This window comes from Euphorbia lathyris, chromosome 5, assembly GCF_963576675.1.
Source record: "Euphorbia lathyris chromosome 5, ddEupLath1.1, whole genome shotgun sequence".
In the NCBI taxonomy this organism is placed as follows: domain Eukaryota; kingdom Viridiplantae; phylum Streptophyta; class Magnoliopsida; order Malpighiales; family Euphorbiaceae; genus Euphorbia; species Euphorbia lathyris.
Window position 1 is genome coordinate 10084925 of NC_088914.1, and position 16429 is coordinate 10101353.

The 16429-nt window shown below is 35.8% G+C and overlaps 1 protein-coding gene across 7 annotated transcripts; it reads right to left on the reverse strand.

Moving 5' to 3' along the window:
• Nucleotides 1-8878: 8878 nt before the first annotated feature.
• On the reverse strand, nucleotides 8879-16377 carry LOC136229326 (uncharacterized). 7 transcript variants are annotated; one of them, XR_010689066.1, is made up of 5 exons: nucleotides 15762-16376; nucleotides 13419-14802; nucleotides 11675-11796; nucleotides 10225-10437; nucleotides 8879-10160 (listed from the first exon to the last, which is right to left on the reverse strand). XR_010689066.1 is itself a non-coding variant. In XM_066018039.1 (2 exons), the coding sequence occupies exon 2, from the start codon at nucleotides 14617-14619 to the stop codon at nucleotides 13486-13488; it is 1134 nt and encodes a 377-aa protein (XP_065874111.1). In that variant the 5' UTR covers nucleotides 14620-14802; nucleotides 15762-16376; the 3' UTR covers nucleotides 13346-13485. The 7 variants fall into 7 exon arrangements, 1 of the variants encoding a protein (XP_065874111.1); XR_010689064.1 differs by having other exon boundaries at nucleotides 8881-10437; nucleotides 15762-15944; nucleotides 16075-16376; XR_010689065.1 differs by having other exon boundaries at nucleotides 8881-9894; nucleotides 9978-10437.
• Between the last annotated feature and the right edge of the window lie 52 nt (nucleotides 16378-16429).

Here is a 16429-nt window from a genome sequence, read left to right on the forward strand (position 1 = left end):
CTTTAAGGTATTGCCAGATTTTGGCGTTCTCCTCCTGCAGGCTCCTTTGCTGATCTATGATCTTCGTCTGAGCCGCCGTATGGATAGCCTGGGTTGTTTGAAAACCTTGGATTGCACTAAGGAGTTGTGTGGTATTGTAAGTTTCTTCTTCTTCTAGGCTCACCTCCTCCATCAGTGGCCCCAGGTTTCTGGGAGAAATTGGAATGTTCGGAGTGGAACGCTCGACGTTCGTCATGGAGCTAGTTGCTCCTATTTCCGGTACTATCGTCGGGACAGGGTCAATCGGGGTCTGCATTTCGCTTGAAGCTCCGAGGTCACTTGTAGTCCACCTTCATCGCACCAAATAATCTGGGAATGCGGAATAGTGATCTGGATCTTCGTCGGGCAGGTCTGGCTTCTTCGGGGATCGGCTCTGCGCGGGGATCGGTCCCTGCGGACACTCCGAAGATCAAGACAGTTAGTGGTTTAAGAGAGCTTAGTAATCAAATGTGAATGAGGTAGGAAATTAGTTACTCGATCCCTTCTTCTCCCTTTACTGGCATATTTATAGCGGACTAACTTGGGCCTGTGGGCCTCCTGTTGTCCTGACCCGTTCGCTGGTCGGACATTGTTGGGCCTCCTGGGCCTAAGTGATATTCCGAATCATATATTAATACCCTCAAACAACTTATTTCCGGTCCCTAATATAATGTGTGCTTTCTACAATTTGAATTAATTAATAAAAATATGCATTTATTATTAAAATTTTAAATTGTTTAATATTTATTTTAACTTATTTAATGTATACTTTAAGAATTACTTGAAACTTATATTTTAAGAACTACTAATATTTTGTTTATAAAGTGATTTTTTGTTAATTATTTATAAATTTTTATTCAACCATTTAATTAATATTTCTAGTGGTTTATATTTTATTAATTAAATTGATTTATATATAATAAACCAAAAAACTATAGTTAAATTCGTATATTTCACAGACAAACATAGATGAAATGTTTAATTTATACCAATTAAGGTTAGTTTCAGTGGTTAAAGGCTTAGAGTCGTTTAAACTAGATTTTGAATTCGAGTCAGATCTAACAAACCTCGAATCGAAACATCAGAAAAACTATAAAATATATATATATATATCTTTTTCTTACAGAAAAACAGCCACAAGATTGTCGAATTCTGTTCACCGGAAATTTTTTTACCTGAGCTTGAGGGGTCTTAAAATGATCATCTAATTAAGACGAATCCAACAGTATAAAAAATTTCGAAAAACGAGGTTGGAAAAGTCGGAAAAATGCATTTTAAAGAAAAGAAATCAAACAATTTTCTCTTTCCTTTTATTTACAAATTTGCCACATTTCCTACCTAATTATAAAATTGGTCCTTATCACACCATAAGCTCTGTCGCACCCAATTTTTTTTGTCACACCTGATCTCTTTTCTATATATATGTGTGTGTGTGGAGAAAAAAAATTATCAACCAGTAGTACGCTCTTATTGGCTATAATTTCTATAGGTGAGATTATAGTCTTATTTTCCACAAGTAATTGTAATTTCTATCATTCCTCGATCTCTCCCTCTAACTACATTTTTGAAGCAAAATAATAATAATAAACAATACCAATAAATTGACATTCACTCAATTTCAATAACATTGAACTTAAAAGTCTCATTGTTTATAGAGTCTAAAATTGAATTGGAATATATTGATTACGGATGGGCACAGATCCTACATATATTAAATTAGACCAAACATATAAGAAAAATATTTAGAATTTGAACAAATGTTTTCTCTTTTTTGACCAAATTTGATTAATTCGGTCAAATAAAGTCAACAATTTGCTTTATAAATGTTGATGGTTGCTTAATTAGGTCAACCATCACATTTGGAGCTGCTTTCAGGCGTTTGTTAAGACTCACTCCTGATGTTTGTGATTCCATGGTATATATGGTCTCAATTTAGATGAAATTCTTGATCAAGTACCACTTAGGAATCTCGGATTTATTGGTGAAGTGACATATATTTCGACCCATTTTGTGGTCAATGAATATGAGACCTCAGTTCCCAACTTCAACCATGGAAAAATATATACAGAGAACAATGACGATAAAGTGAAACATGAGCCAAATATTGAATTTGTGGACAGTGTTAGTGTGAAATTTTCTCCAAATGATTCCATTAGAGTTTTCACAAAATTGGTAATGTGGCTCGTTATTGTTTATATAAATTTGTTTTTAATTTACTTGAATCTTCAAATCGTATCTTTTTTAATGATTTGGAATTCATCAGGATTGTGTTTGTCTAGTCAGAACATGATACATGATGTTATACATGTCTTGCTATCATTTGCATATGTATATTGAGATTATCTACATATATCTAAGTTCTTGTTCTTGACTTCCTTTGGTAACTTATTCACATGACTTGTATTTTCATTAGCATCGGCATAGTTTTGGGTACAAATAACTAGTTAGCCGACCGTCTAGGGAGGAACTAGTGTCCTCTATATGTTTAATTTTTCATTTTGTTGTACTTTTTTCCTTTTGGGTGGTTGTGTACATTGCTCTATTATAGAACAATCTTTTTCTAATCAAATTTTTGTTTGTCCAAACAATTTTGTTTGTGGATGGTAGTGGACAAGTTGCTTAATTGGAATGCAATGTTGAGACTGTGCAATATCATATGATCATTTTTCAGATGGGATTCAGGTTGAGATCTATCATTTACTATGGAATTTATTTCTAGTGTCCATGTTATTTATCTAGCGTATAACTTAGCTTCCTTGGAATTCGATTTGAATGTAATGTACATCCAAGTGTTAGGGCAAAGCTCTTCATGCATTAGGTAAAGCTACTTTTAGTATTCATTTGCAAATTATCTATTAGTGCTTATAGCATCAATGTCTTTTTTTCTAACACCCCTTAAATATCTTCATGAAGTTTAAGAATATAATGTTAGAATATTGGACATATGCGATTTAAATAACATATTTTTAGATCTTTATGTAAAAGAGTTTTAGAGATAAAAAAAATTGTTATATTATCATCTTGTCAGGATTAGACATTATCCATGGAGAAACTTACCCATGAAAATTCTTAGATAGATCATGACCCTCCAAGTAAGAAACTTGTTGCAGCGCATCTTTCCACTCATTGATGGTATCCTCATTGAAACATTTCTGAAGCTCAATAAATGTTAATTCATATCTTCCTTTGATCTCTTCGATATGAGATGATCAATATCGTAAAAGATGGCCAAAAATCATCTGAATTGTTACATTTTAGGATTTGGACAAGCTCTTCTAGACACCAAATGGAGAATGCATAGTTTTTGAGAGAATTACAAATGATAGTCTTTTTAGGAGAATGCTTCCTTAATTCTCTCGTTGCATTCCAGGTAATTATCTTACTTTTCAAATGGGTTATTGATAGGGGTCAAAAACCTCTATCTTTAGGTACTGTTTTAGGAAGGTTTTTGTTTACTTTTTCATCAATAAGCGAGCAATTCTCGTATTTATATGCATGTGTGTGTGTTAAATAGATTTTGTATATGTTTTATTTACTTTTGCGGTTTAAGTTCATTTTCTGATCGTTTTTGGACAAATATTGCCAAACTAGCATGTATGTTAACTTTCAATTATCTATTATGGCTAAATGATCCACCAAAAGTTGGGCCAAACAGAGTGTTCACTCAAAACAAGCGATTGGTGGGTCAATTTAGCCTCGAAACTAATGTCGTTTGGAGTTTACATGCGTGTGCAGGTCAAAACAGGAACAAGTTCGGACGAAAATCACGTCTCGAGGACACTCGACAGTCACGCGGGGAATTTGGGCATCACCACTCGCCAAAACTGGCCTTTTTAGGCCAACTCGGCGAGCTGGCACTGCCAGTGCGACGAGCTGGCCCTCAGGGGCCAACTCGGTGAGCTAGCCTGCGGGAATCAGTATTTTGACTGATTCCCGGCCCCACGGCTCCATGATTTGACCCCACTCTTCCCATTTGCAATAGGATCGGTCAGATTTGGGACTCAAACCACAACTATAAATAAGACTCAAACCGCAACTAGCTTTCCCCCTTGAAGAATCCTCCCCACCTCCTCCATCTCCTTCATCCTCCATTGAGGAACATTTGAAGCTTTGCTCACCGAGGATTATTCAAGGTTCCTCCTTAAGTCCTAGGAAGACGCCTGCAGTGGTAGACAGGTTCCCTGAAAGGGATTTTCTTACTCTTTTCATAACTTGTTTATCTCTTGATCCAGTGTATGAATCCTAGGCTCATTGTATCTCCGTGACAATATTCTTCATCTTTAATGATAATTTAGTTCTTGTTTTGTTCAATTGATTTATCTATTTAATCTTTGTCTTACGCTTTGTTTGATTGGTTTAACTCATTCATAAATCCAAATATTAAGTTGGCACATATTGCGAGCTGAATCTGACCTAGTCAGAGCCTATAAGATTGACGACCTTGTAGATGATTAAGCCAAATTACTGAGCCTTAGAGCTAGTTTCGGCCTTATAAGGGAATCACGAACTAGGAACCACAAAAGGATAAGTAGGGTTAATTGCCTCGAACACAAGTAACTTAGATTAGGTTTTTAATTGACTGTCTGAATAATCTATATTCATCATTATCGCATCATTCCATATCCCTTCGGGTAATTACATTATTGAAAGATCACCTAGGAGTAGAGTAACTTAATTAGGAGTAGCTTAATTTAACCAAACTCAATCTCAAACCCTCCAAAACCTAGATAACACTAAAAACCGAGTAGCTCGATACTTTCAGGAATAAATCCTGTGGATTCGATACCTGGACTTGTCCAAATTTTATTACTTGATAACGACGGGGTACATTTATCCCTTAATGAGCCTCACCTGAGACGCATCAGTTATGTGGCTGATGCTAATTATATTTTAAATTTCAAATTGTAATATCCAAACATGTCCTAACAAGCTTGTCTAATGGACATATCCTATAACTTGTGGTAATGGTATATATAGATGAGTTCTTATGGCCTAGATGGAGGGGGAAAAGAGAAAAGAATAGCAAGCCTAATCCACAATTTACAAGACTAGTCATTCTTGTTATATACCTACCTTTGGAACATGTTTCTTTCTAGCGTGGGATCTTTGATTTATTAAAGCTCAAATTATTATTTTGTGTTATTTAACTCACTTATTCTTAGCCATTTGATCTTTTTTTATATAGATGTAAGTTAATTGTAAATATGTACTATGGTATAAGGTGAAGTAGAAGTAACCCAAATGATAACGTCCTAGTCTCCAACACTGGACCAATTAAGGTTGGCATGAGTGGTTAAGGCTCTCAAATCGCTTAAGTTAGATCTCGAGTTCGAGTCCTAACGTACGCAGAAAGCTTTAATTGAGAGATGATCCACCTAAAGAGTGTCTGACGAGCCTCGAATCGAGAAATAGAATAAACTATAAAAAAAATCCCCAACACTAGAGAATATGTCACAGAATGGACATGTTGACCTTGATTTGTCATTCTCATGTAACTCATTCATTTCTCAACACCCAACAGTATACGATGGTCTCACCAATTTTGGCTCCAAATCCTATTGCAATCTTTGTCATTCCTCGGTCTCGCTTTAGCTACATTTTTAGCACAGATTCTAGAGATATTACATTAGACCGAACAAATAACAAAAAGAATCAAAATCGGAACAATTTTTTACTCTTTTTGTCCAAATTTGACCAATTCGGTCAAAAAAAAACTTAACAGCTAGTCCTTTTTTTTATCTTTGTCCTTAAATATTCGATTCAATCTGGTAACTTCAAGATTTGTGTTTGGTCGTAATGTTGATGTTTGGTTTGATGATGAGGAGGAGACAATGTATGATACCAAAAGAGTTCGTTGATCGATTAGCAACCACAGCAGAGAGATTTTCCAGTTCAAAAGGATGCAAAATGAATATGTTTTTTTATTTGTTGTGTAATTAGCATATAAGCTTATTTTTCTTTTCTTTTATAGAATGGGTGAGTATTAGCTCTTATATGATGTTGAAATCAATTGTAAACTCTAATTCGAATCACTTTGATATAAATTTGCTGAAGTTTGGACTATTTCTCAATAATAAGTGCTTAACGGAGTGGAATATCTGATACTTTTATGGTCACTTAGATTCAAATTTAAAACTTCAATCACTCGAAAGACTTGATATACAAGCTTTGACTGCTTCAGGTCAAATTCCTCCTCAAACATTAGCAGCTTTGTGTAAAGGAGGAGTTTGATCATTGACAAACTCAACCACAAGCATTGGCAAAGCTACGAAAAGGCATCAGCATGGAGTGAAGAATGGGACATATCAACATACGCTACTGATAGAGGCCGAATTGGTATAAGGAGCATTATAGGGGACATGGATTACCCTGGTGTTAGATCTCCACCGCCCCCCTAGGTAAGTAGTCGGTACTAGTTTAAGCGATCCATCCTAGTCCCCTAGGAACTATGAGAGTTGGACATTTAGCCTTCTTGAAGGGAGTTGAATGTCTCGATAGGGTGGAACTCTATCGGCAATATGGACTCTAGAGTTAGCCCATAGTGTGTATCCCTTTTAGGGCGAGGTTTAATCATATGGAGCCCCACCAAAACGGAATACCGACAGACGCATTGACGGGATGCTTAAAGGGGATAGACCCTCTGTAGTAAAGGGGATAAACCCCTTCGGTAGGAATTGGTTGGCCGAGACTTGGGGAAGTCTTGGCATCACACGGGGTTTTGGTCTGCCTCAGAACCGGCTCTGACATTTGATATCGGAGCCTAAACTACGCAAAGGCCTTACAAAGTGGGTGGTAGTGCCTTAACTAAGCAAGCTCTTTGCGAGGTGGGCAAACGAGCTTTAACTAAACGAGTTCTTCATGGTGTGAACGTGTCAGCTTTAACTAAATAAGTTCTTCATGGTATGAGTGAACATTGTTTTAACTAAACGAGTCTTTCGTGATGTGGGCTAGCGATACTATAGATCCAAAATTTTCCCCAATGAATTGACAGACGGATAGTGACTAATCACCAGTGTTATCAAGCTCGGATCAGACCGGTTGGTTCGACCGGTCGAACCGAGAACTGGCCAGGCAGCCGATTCAAACCCTTCCAATTTGTTAAATGCTCAATAAACTGGAGAAACTCGGGGTTGAACCGGGACCCAACGATCTGGTCGGGAAACGGTGTGACCCGAGATCTTTAACATTTTTTTATAATTTTTTGAAATTTTAAAAACGTGAATAAAAGGCGGGGAATCAAATTTTTCTAAATTTAGAACCGGACGAGAACAAATTTTTCTTTTTTAATAAGAGCTAAAAAAATAAAGGGTTAATTACATGTAAATACCATGTAGTTTCACTGATTTGCAGATGGGTACCAGTGGGTTTTTTTTTCTTTTGCAAACCACAGGGTTGCGTTTGCAAAGAAAAATGTCACAGATACTCATCTGTAAATCCGTGTAACTACATAGTATCTACTTGTAATTAACCCAAACATAAATACACATCATAAAAAAAATGGTAAAAGTGACTGATCTAAGGGACCTTATCTCGGCGTGACATTCGCATCGTCCACGTTGTACAGTGCGCTCCTAACCCAATGGTTAATCGACTGCACCCACTACGCATGAGAGAGCATTTTCCTAGCAATTGGTTAAAGGCTTATAAAAGCCATTTACTTATAAACTAGTTAAGATTCTTATTTCTTTCCTACTAGGAATGAGAATGCTTAATTACCTTTTATTTTCTTCCAAACCATTTTAAGTGATTCATTTTGTGCATCAATTTCTCATTCACCACTAGTGTGTTTTAAGTTTATAATATATTGTTCAAAAGATCTAATGACATAAAATACATTGACATATTCTAAGTTATTCTAAACTTCATTTATTCATTTTTATATTTAAGACTCAAGTTCAAAAAATAATGAACCAAAAGTTATTTATAATTTATTTTGGATATATATAATTTATAAAAATAATTTTAAATTAATTATATATATTTAATATATATATATATATATTATTTATTTATTTATTACACTATCCAGTTCGACCAAACCAAACATCCGGTCCGACCAAGTGACCCGTCACCCAATTATCAATCTAGTTTGATGTTCGGTCCGGTTCTGATAACATTGCTAATCACAACTACTTTATAAACGAATGAAAAACTAAACAGGTGAAAATGTAATTAGAAAAGAAAGAGGATTTAAGTGAAAATAACCAATACAAAAAAGAATTGATAGAAGGTACAGCATTTTGTACTTTAAATTCTTTTCTATACATCATTTGCCTCTGAACTTGTCCAAAAAGCTTGATTGGCCCTTTGAACTTTCAAAGTGTCTTGATAGTCTCTTGAACTTGCATAAAATATTCAGTTAGCCCCTAAACTTGCATAAAATGTAATCAATTGATCACTCAGTAGCAAAAAAATAAGTTAAATGCGGAAAATATATTACACACGACTTAAAAAAAGTAAAACAATCAAGACTAGAGTATTGCGGTTGTAATATTAGAATTTTTACTCTTTTTTTAAATTATGTAATGACATTCTAAGACATGTGGAATACATCTTCCACATTTAACTTACTTTTTTGCAACCGAGTGATCAATTGATTACATTTTATGCAAGTTCAGGGAGCTAACTGAACATTTTATACAAGTTCAGGGGTCAATCAAGCTTTTTGGATAAGTTCAGGGGGCAAATGATGTATTAAGCCTAAAAAAAAGCCATGATGCTTATATGTCATAAATATATATAAACACACAAACAGACCATATGGTTTCACCGATTAGGAAAACCAGTTCCATGGTTTAAAACTTTAAAAATAGGAGTATATGGTTTTTGCAGTTTGCAAACTTAAACATTCGTCAAAAAAAATTATAGTGCCTATTTACTCTAAAATAGAGCGATTTGGAGTAACTAAAAAGACTGACTTTGCAAATTAACTAAACCAAAAGTATTGTTTGAACGAAAATTCGACACACGGATCCTTTAACGGCAAACTTCACCAACTCCAGCCCCTATTTGTAAAAAATTTAAACCAAAGTATTGCGTTTGTAAATTGGCCAAACCACAGATTTTATTTTTATAATTTACCCTATAAATTATAAAGCTTAACAACAATTATTCAAAACAAATCATATATACAACTAATTCATTCTAATAACTATTGACAAAGGATTCTGATTTTGGTTATACCTGAAAACTCAATCCATTGGGATTTATGTTCCTCAAGAGCATGACAGCCATAAATGTAGACATGGCTTAAATTGGGGAGCTTTTGTATGATTGCAGCTATTGATTGATGCTGGAGATGCCAACAATAATTAAGAGAAATGGTTTGAATAGATTGAAGATGACCCAACCACTCTGGCAATGCTTCCATTGCTGTGAACCCTTTTATCTTCAATGACTGCAGTCTAGCAAGATTTTGAAGTTGATTTGGTAGAACAGACATTTCGCGACCGAAAACATCAGATCCCCAAATTTCTAACTCCTCAAGACGTCTAAGGTCTTTGATTCGATTCAAATAACGGAAATCATCCAACTTCTCTGAGAATGCACCAATGCTTAATTTCCTCAGTTGAGTGAGTTTGCATAGTATCTCCTCCGAGAAAAATTGCAATCTTTTGCAGCAATATATCTGTAAAGAGATTAGCATCCCTAAATCTTCTGGAATGAACTTCAGCCATTCACATCTTCTTACTCTGAATTCCTGGCAAGACTTGTTGAATAGAAGCCAGTTTCGAAGATGAGTCAATTTCGGACATCCTACAATGGATAGAGTTGTAATAGAGGGGAACGACTAGTGTTCATCAAATATGAACCTCAATTCCTCACAATCTTTGATTTCTATCTTTGTAAGTGTCGACAAATCTCTCATTGGAAAACCTGTCAATTTAGCACAAGATTGAATGGACAAATTTTCAAGGCGAGGAAATATAACAACCTTGTTAGCATGAGATGGGCGATACCATGCCGTTAAATTCTCCATCCAACTTAGAGACAATGATTTCAACGCCGGAAAAAGCCTAACCTCTTGTCGAATGTTATTGGCTTCATATGACTCATTACCTATGCACTTCACTCTTTCCATATGACTTATCTTAAGAAATTTAAGATAAGGAAGATCTCCAAGGTGTGGTAGTTGTTCGCAGCTACAATTCGAGAGAGTCAAAATTTGAACCATATAGATCTCGCTGATGGATTTAGGCAACATACCGAGCTTTGTATTTGAAACATGAAGATATCTGAGATGTTTCAACTTGTAAACTGATGATGACAAAATTTCCATGTCAACATCATTCAAAGATAGCGTCCGCAAGCTTTTTGAATTCCAAGACCTTTGAAACGGAGCACCGTTGAGGATAATAGTACTCAAGTACTTGGCCGTGTTGTTAGGAAGAGCCTTTGAAGTTCGTCTAGATTGATAATCTGCATATAAATAGTGAATGAGCATTTCAGATTTTTCTAGTGACAATGTAAGATCATGCACAAGATTATGCATTTTGCACTTTATAACATTGCCATCATCATCACATTCCGCATCGTGGAAGAAGGAATTCGCAAGTAAGGCATGGAAATACTCGTTTCCCGTATCACGCGAATCAGCAAATCTCTCCCCCATCCATAGCTGAATCAAATCTTCTTTTATAATTAAAAATCCTTTTGGGAAAACTGAACAAAGTGCTAAACATAGCTTAAAAGTGTAAAACATGGCATCAAAGTGATCAAAACTTAGTATCAATATAGACTTAACACTCTCCTCAATATCCCTTGCTTTCAGAAAATGACTATCTCTAATTTTCAACCATGCTTCCTCGTCCCTGTTAAATCCCAACGTCCCACCTAAAACTTTTGCAGCCAATGGCACGCCTCTACATTTTTTCGTTATCTCCCTTGCAATGGCCTCTAAATTAGACTGCACGGTGACATTTCTAAAAGCCCTTTTCTTCAAAATTAACCAGCACTCATCATCAGACAAAAGATCAAGTGTATGCCTATGCTGAGATGAAGTCTCAACAATGGATGCAAGTTTTTCACTACGAGTTGTGACAAGGACAACATTTCCATTGTTCGTACAAATTTTTAACAACCAAGTCTTCAAATTATCCCACCACCACCACCTAGACACATCTTCCCAAACATCATCAAGAACAAGAAGAAATCTTTTCCTCATCAACTCTTTCTTAAGTTGTTGAAGAATTGCATCTTTGCTGGTTAAGCCCCCCATTGATGCATTCAAAGATTGCAACATTTTACCCAAAACTTTTAGTTCATCACATTTTTCAGAAACACAAACCCACATTTTAACATCGAAAAGCTTCAATGCCATGGCTCGTTGACACACCAATTTAGCCAAAGCAGTCTTGCCGAGACCATCCATTCCCACTATGGGAACAACAGTGAGGACTTGTTTATCAGATCGAGTCAATAAGTTGATAATTTTAGAGGCATCAGCCTCTCTCCCAATGATTGGATTGTCAAGGACTGAACCTGTTACTCGATCCAAGTCACGGTGAGGGATTATTCTATGAGCAGATGTGGCTTCAAAGCCAAATTCCACTATTGCTTTGTTGATCATCTTATGCAGCGACTGATTGACAATTTTAACTTTGTGGGCTAATTTGATATTCAATATGACCTTTTTAAGAAAATTTAACTGGGTTACCTTTGGACAGTGAATCTCATAGGCTAACTCATCAATGACCTCTTCTGCCTGATAAGCAACTTCCCTGAGCTTCTTGAGCCAATACGAGACAATATAATTTCCCATCTGTTTCTTCTCTGTATCTGGTAACACAGAACGGATTTCGGTCAGCAACTCCAAAAGCAGCCTCAGCCTCTGACTCAAACTCCAAGCCAGTATGGTTTTATCAGTGATAAGTGAAACCACCCTTGCCAGTGTTTCCTCCACCACAAAACTCAAGCCAATCTTAGACATTTTATCTTAATTAGATGGAAAAGATCACAAGAAAGAAGCAAAAAATTTTGAAAAGTTTAAACATGTTATAATTGAATAATCTGTAGTATCATATAATATTGGCAATAGCTATGCATCTGTATAATTTATTATTACAATTCTGAGCTGTCGCAGAACATGAGAACATGTGTATGCACAAGTCAAAATCATATAATATTGGCAATAGCTATGCATCTTCAATTAATTAATATTTCTTTCCTCTCAGCTTTCGCTGGTCATGTTATAAAACAAAAGGTTTAATCATGTTATAAATGAAATAATCTACAATAATTCACCATTTCCCTGTGGTTTCACATTTTGACACTACATGTACAAAATAGAACACGCGGTTTTTTATGGTAGCAAAATGAAAAAAATTGGTAACACAATTGAAATGGCGGAGGGCATTTTTGTCCAATCAATTGTCTATCATATAATTCATTTTAAAAAAAAGTAATGTGAGAAGGAAAATTTCAAAATAATAGCCGAGATGAAACCCATTGTCAGCTCAATCAGCAGAATTTTATAGTGAAAATGGTGATTTGAAGTGGTTATCTGCAGAAACAGTGAAATGAAATACAAATATCTAGATAGGGAAAATTTATTGAACAAAATGTACACCGACTTTAACAAGACATTTGACTATAATTTAATTGGTTATCCATTACAAAATTAATGAAATGATGACCAGAAAATAGGCATTTGACCATAATTTACAGTGACATGGATAAAAAGTCAATGAAGTAGTCAAATTTGTTCAAGTCATCATTTCGTTAATTTTTTAAGTGAATTTCTTTGATATGTTTAGTATAACGTAAAGTTCGAGGACTTTTATAAGAGCCATAATATTTTATCCCCACTAAGCATGCACAAACCAGTGTTCAACATTCATAATGGTAACAAATTTGGAGTTCAACAATGATATAGAAACAGAACAAATTGAGAGTACATATCAAGGAAAATAACTAAAAACCATTAAATTAGTCTACATCTACTACTTATAAAGAAAAGGTAAAAGATACATCCATGAATACTAACATTATGGTACCTAAACTTCATTTCATAACATAAAAATTCTCGAGCTCTACATTTTGTAACATTAAAGTCCAAATCAACAAAATCTATAAAAAAAAAAAAAAAAAAAAAAAAAAAAAATTAACAAAATGATGATATGGACAAGTTTGAGTACATCATTGACTCTCTCTTTTTATCCGTATAACAAAAAAATGGTCAAATACCTATTTTACCCTCATCGTTCGTTAACTTTTTAATGGACTTTTGTTGATTTGGACTTTAATGTTACAGAATGTAAAGTGCAAAGATTTTTATGTCAAGAAGAAATGAAGTTTAAGGGGCATTATGATATTAGTAATACTATAGTTCAGAGGCCCATGAATGTAATTTACCCGTTAAAGAAATATGCAGATATTATAGCCAACATTTGTTTACTTACAAGTATCAAAATGCATGCTTTCAGGCATTAGGACCAAGCATAAACTATCCCAGACTATTGATATCCTTCAACAAGTAGATTCAGGATCAGAATTCAGCTCCCACCAAGCACCTCCAGCTTCCTTCTCCAGCAAATCGACCTCGTCTTTCTCAACAATACAATTGAAATCTCCATCATCACTCTCATCGTGATGATCACATACGACGCCATACAAATCTTTCTCCTCCTCTAGGTTGTAAGTCCACTCCAATCTCTTCAAAATGTCATGGTCCTTCCATCGCCCCACAACAGACACAGCCTCCTTCTTAGCCTTTCCCATCAAAATATCCTGCCATGAAAATGCGGCATCAGAAACCCTCTTCAATGCCCCATCACTTATATCCCCAACTACAACTGTTTTTAAACATCTCAGTTTAGCTTCCTTGAGCACACCAACAAAATCCGAGTCATCAGATACAAGCACCAAACACTCTGCTCTCCTCTTGTCCATCAGATCCACCATGTGCTCCCTCAATGCAATGTCCGCAGCCTGTGGCTTATCGGATACAGCCCTAACCAAAAACCCTGCCCTTTTCAACTCATCTGCCAAGCCATATCCCACTTTCGGGGTCAAAACATCTCTGGCTGCATTCTTATATTTCTCCATCTTCATTGCATACTTGCCAACTAAGTTCACTCTCCTCTTCCCTCTTGCTGATTCTATCTGATTCAGCCTCTTCTGTTGTTCACGCTCGTGAATTTGCTTAAAATGATTAGTTAATTTCTCATTGGTATAAAATTTTCTCCCACAAACTCGACATAGATATGGTTCTACTGCTTTAATCACACCCTTATTTTCTAACTGGTTCAACAATTTCCTCTCCCTTCTTTGCTCCCTCACAATACCCGGTACATGACTAAATGCATGCCTATTAGCATAGGCTATCATGTATCTGACAGCCCCAAATGAGGATGCTGCCTTTATGAGCTTCAAAGCAGCCTCATATGGTGGAAATGACTTGGGAGGTTTATTATCCAAATCCCAGAAAATTGCAACATTGTTCTGAGATTTTATAGGTGCTAGAGTAGTTATTGAGCTTGAAGGATTCAAACCCGATTTCGAATAAAAATGACAATATCTAAACAACGCAAAATATGGGTTTATATTGTAATGCTGTGTTGACTTTAAGTGGTGGAAAAAGACACGAAACTTGAGAAACATAGGACAGCAAGAGGTGCATGTACAAGTTGAGGGATTGCAAAGATTCAAAACAAGAAAATTGATGAACAAAAGAGAAGCATAATTGTAGAAACAAAAAGGGCAACTACGCTGAGAATACCAAAGGAATAAGCAGGTCCACGAAGATCATCAGGAAAAACCCCACAAAAACAAATGGTTTTTTACCTGAAAGGCACAAAAGATGAAAAGATGTACTCAAATAGCACCATTACAAAATTTTCAAATATATAGCATTTTTTATAAAATTCAAACCGCAATATAGCATAATTTAACAAAAATGGCATTTATATCAAACAGAACATAACTCCAACAAAATCTCTTTACTTTCTGTTTATCCATTTTACAATCTCTGTTTATTAATGCTCTGCTTTCACTATATTTCAACAAAATCTCTACACTTCCTGATTATTAATGCTCTAATTTCACTATATTTCAACCCACTCCCAACAGTTTCTGTTTATCCATTTTACATTTTTCAAGGATACTATTACTATGGCTTTTACATCTTTAGCATTAGAAAATCCAATATTAAAACTTTTTAGTAAAAAAATTCATTAATTTTTTTTAAGGATACATTGGACGCGATCTTTCCTTCCCAGTGAATTTGAATTTGTTCTCATATTTTCATCTCTTTCAAATTATCATACGTGATCTTTCCTTCCCAGTGAATACATGAACAGGTGATATCTAATGACCGAAAACCAAGCAGAAAGCCATCAACAGAGCAAGACGAATTAAGTTTCAAAATTCAAGCTAACCTCAGATCAGTGGCGGAACCAGAGTCTTAGATGATCCGGGGCTTAAATATTGAACAAAATTTTTTTTTTTTTTTGATGAAGTAAAGAAAAACACCAAAATATTCGATTAAGCTTTTAAGCAAATGTTACCAACAACAACAACAAAACAAACCAAACCAACAGAACAACACACATATATATATATAAAATTTCAAAGTCAGATGGTGTTGATACCAATTTTATATCTATGTAATAATTTACCAGCTCATTAAATTCCATCTCAGTAAGGATTGAAGATAATTGCTCTATTTGATATGATAATTCTGCATCTTTTACTAGGAACAGAAAAATGAGAACTACCGATTTAGTTTGCATTGCGGATGGTACCTGTTATCTGCCGAAGTTGATTCCGTTTCAGTTGAAGAAGAGAGAAGGTTGCGGTCGGTGGCGGAAGGAGCAGCACCGGCGGTGGAGACTGACCGGCCGGCAGAGTGGCTGGCCGACTCTCTTTCTCTTGTGCGACTTCCCCAATTCGCAGCAATTAGGGATTAGATTAGGAGGAGAACAGGGCTGCAGGTGTGCGTGTAGGAGGTTGTTCAGTTTTCATTTAACGAACGACGCCGTTTTGATCATTAAGTAAAACGACGTCGTTTTGATTTAAAGAATAAGAATCAAAATTACAAAATAGACCCTCATTCACCTTCGTCTTCTCCAAACAGCAGCTCCAATGGGGGGCTAGGTTTTCTGGTTTTCAGGTTTTCAGAACACAGGTAAAAAAATATATATATATTACTTAAACTTTCCGGTGGCTTCCGGGGCTCCAGCCCCGACAAGCCCCCCCCCCTGATTCCGCCACTGCCTCAGATGTCTTTGAAATTGGACGTCTGGGCTTTCCTCGGGGACTGATGAATGCGTTGAAACAAAGAGAAAAAGATGCCAAACTAATGGCACACAGTGGCGGCTGGTGAAGTACCGGTCCCGGCGGTGTATGGCGGACGGTGGACGGCTGTAGAAAGGGAGCAGAGCAAAGAATCACAGAATTAGTTGAAATTCGT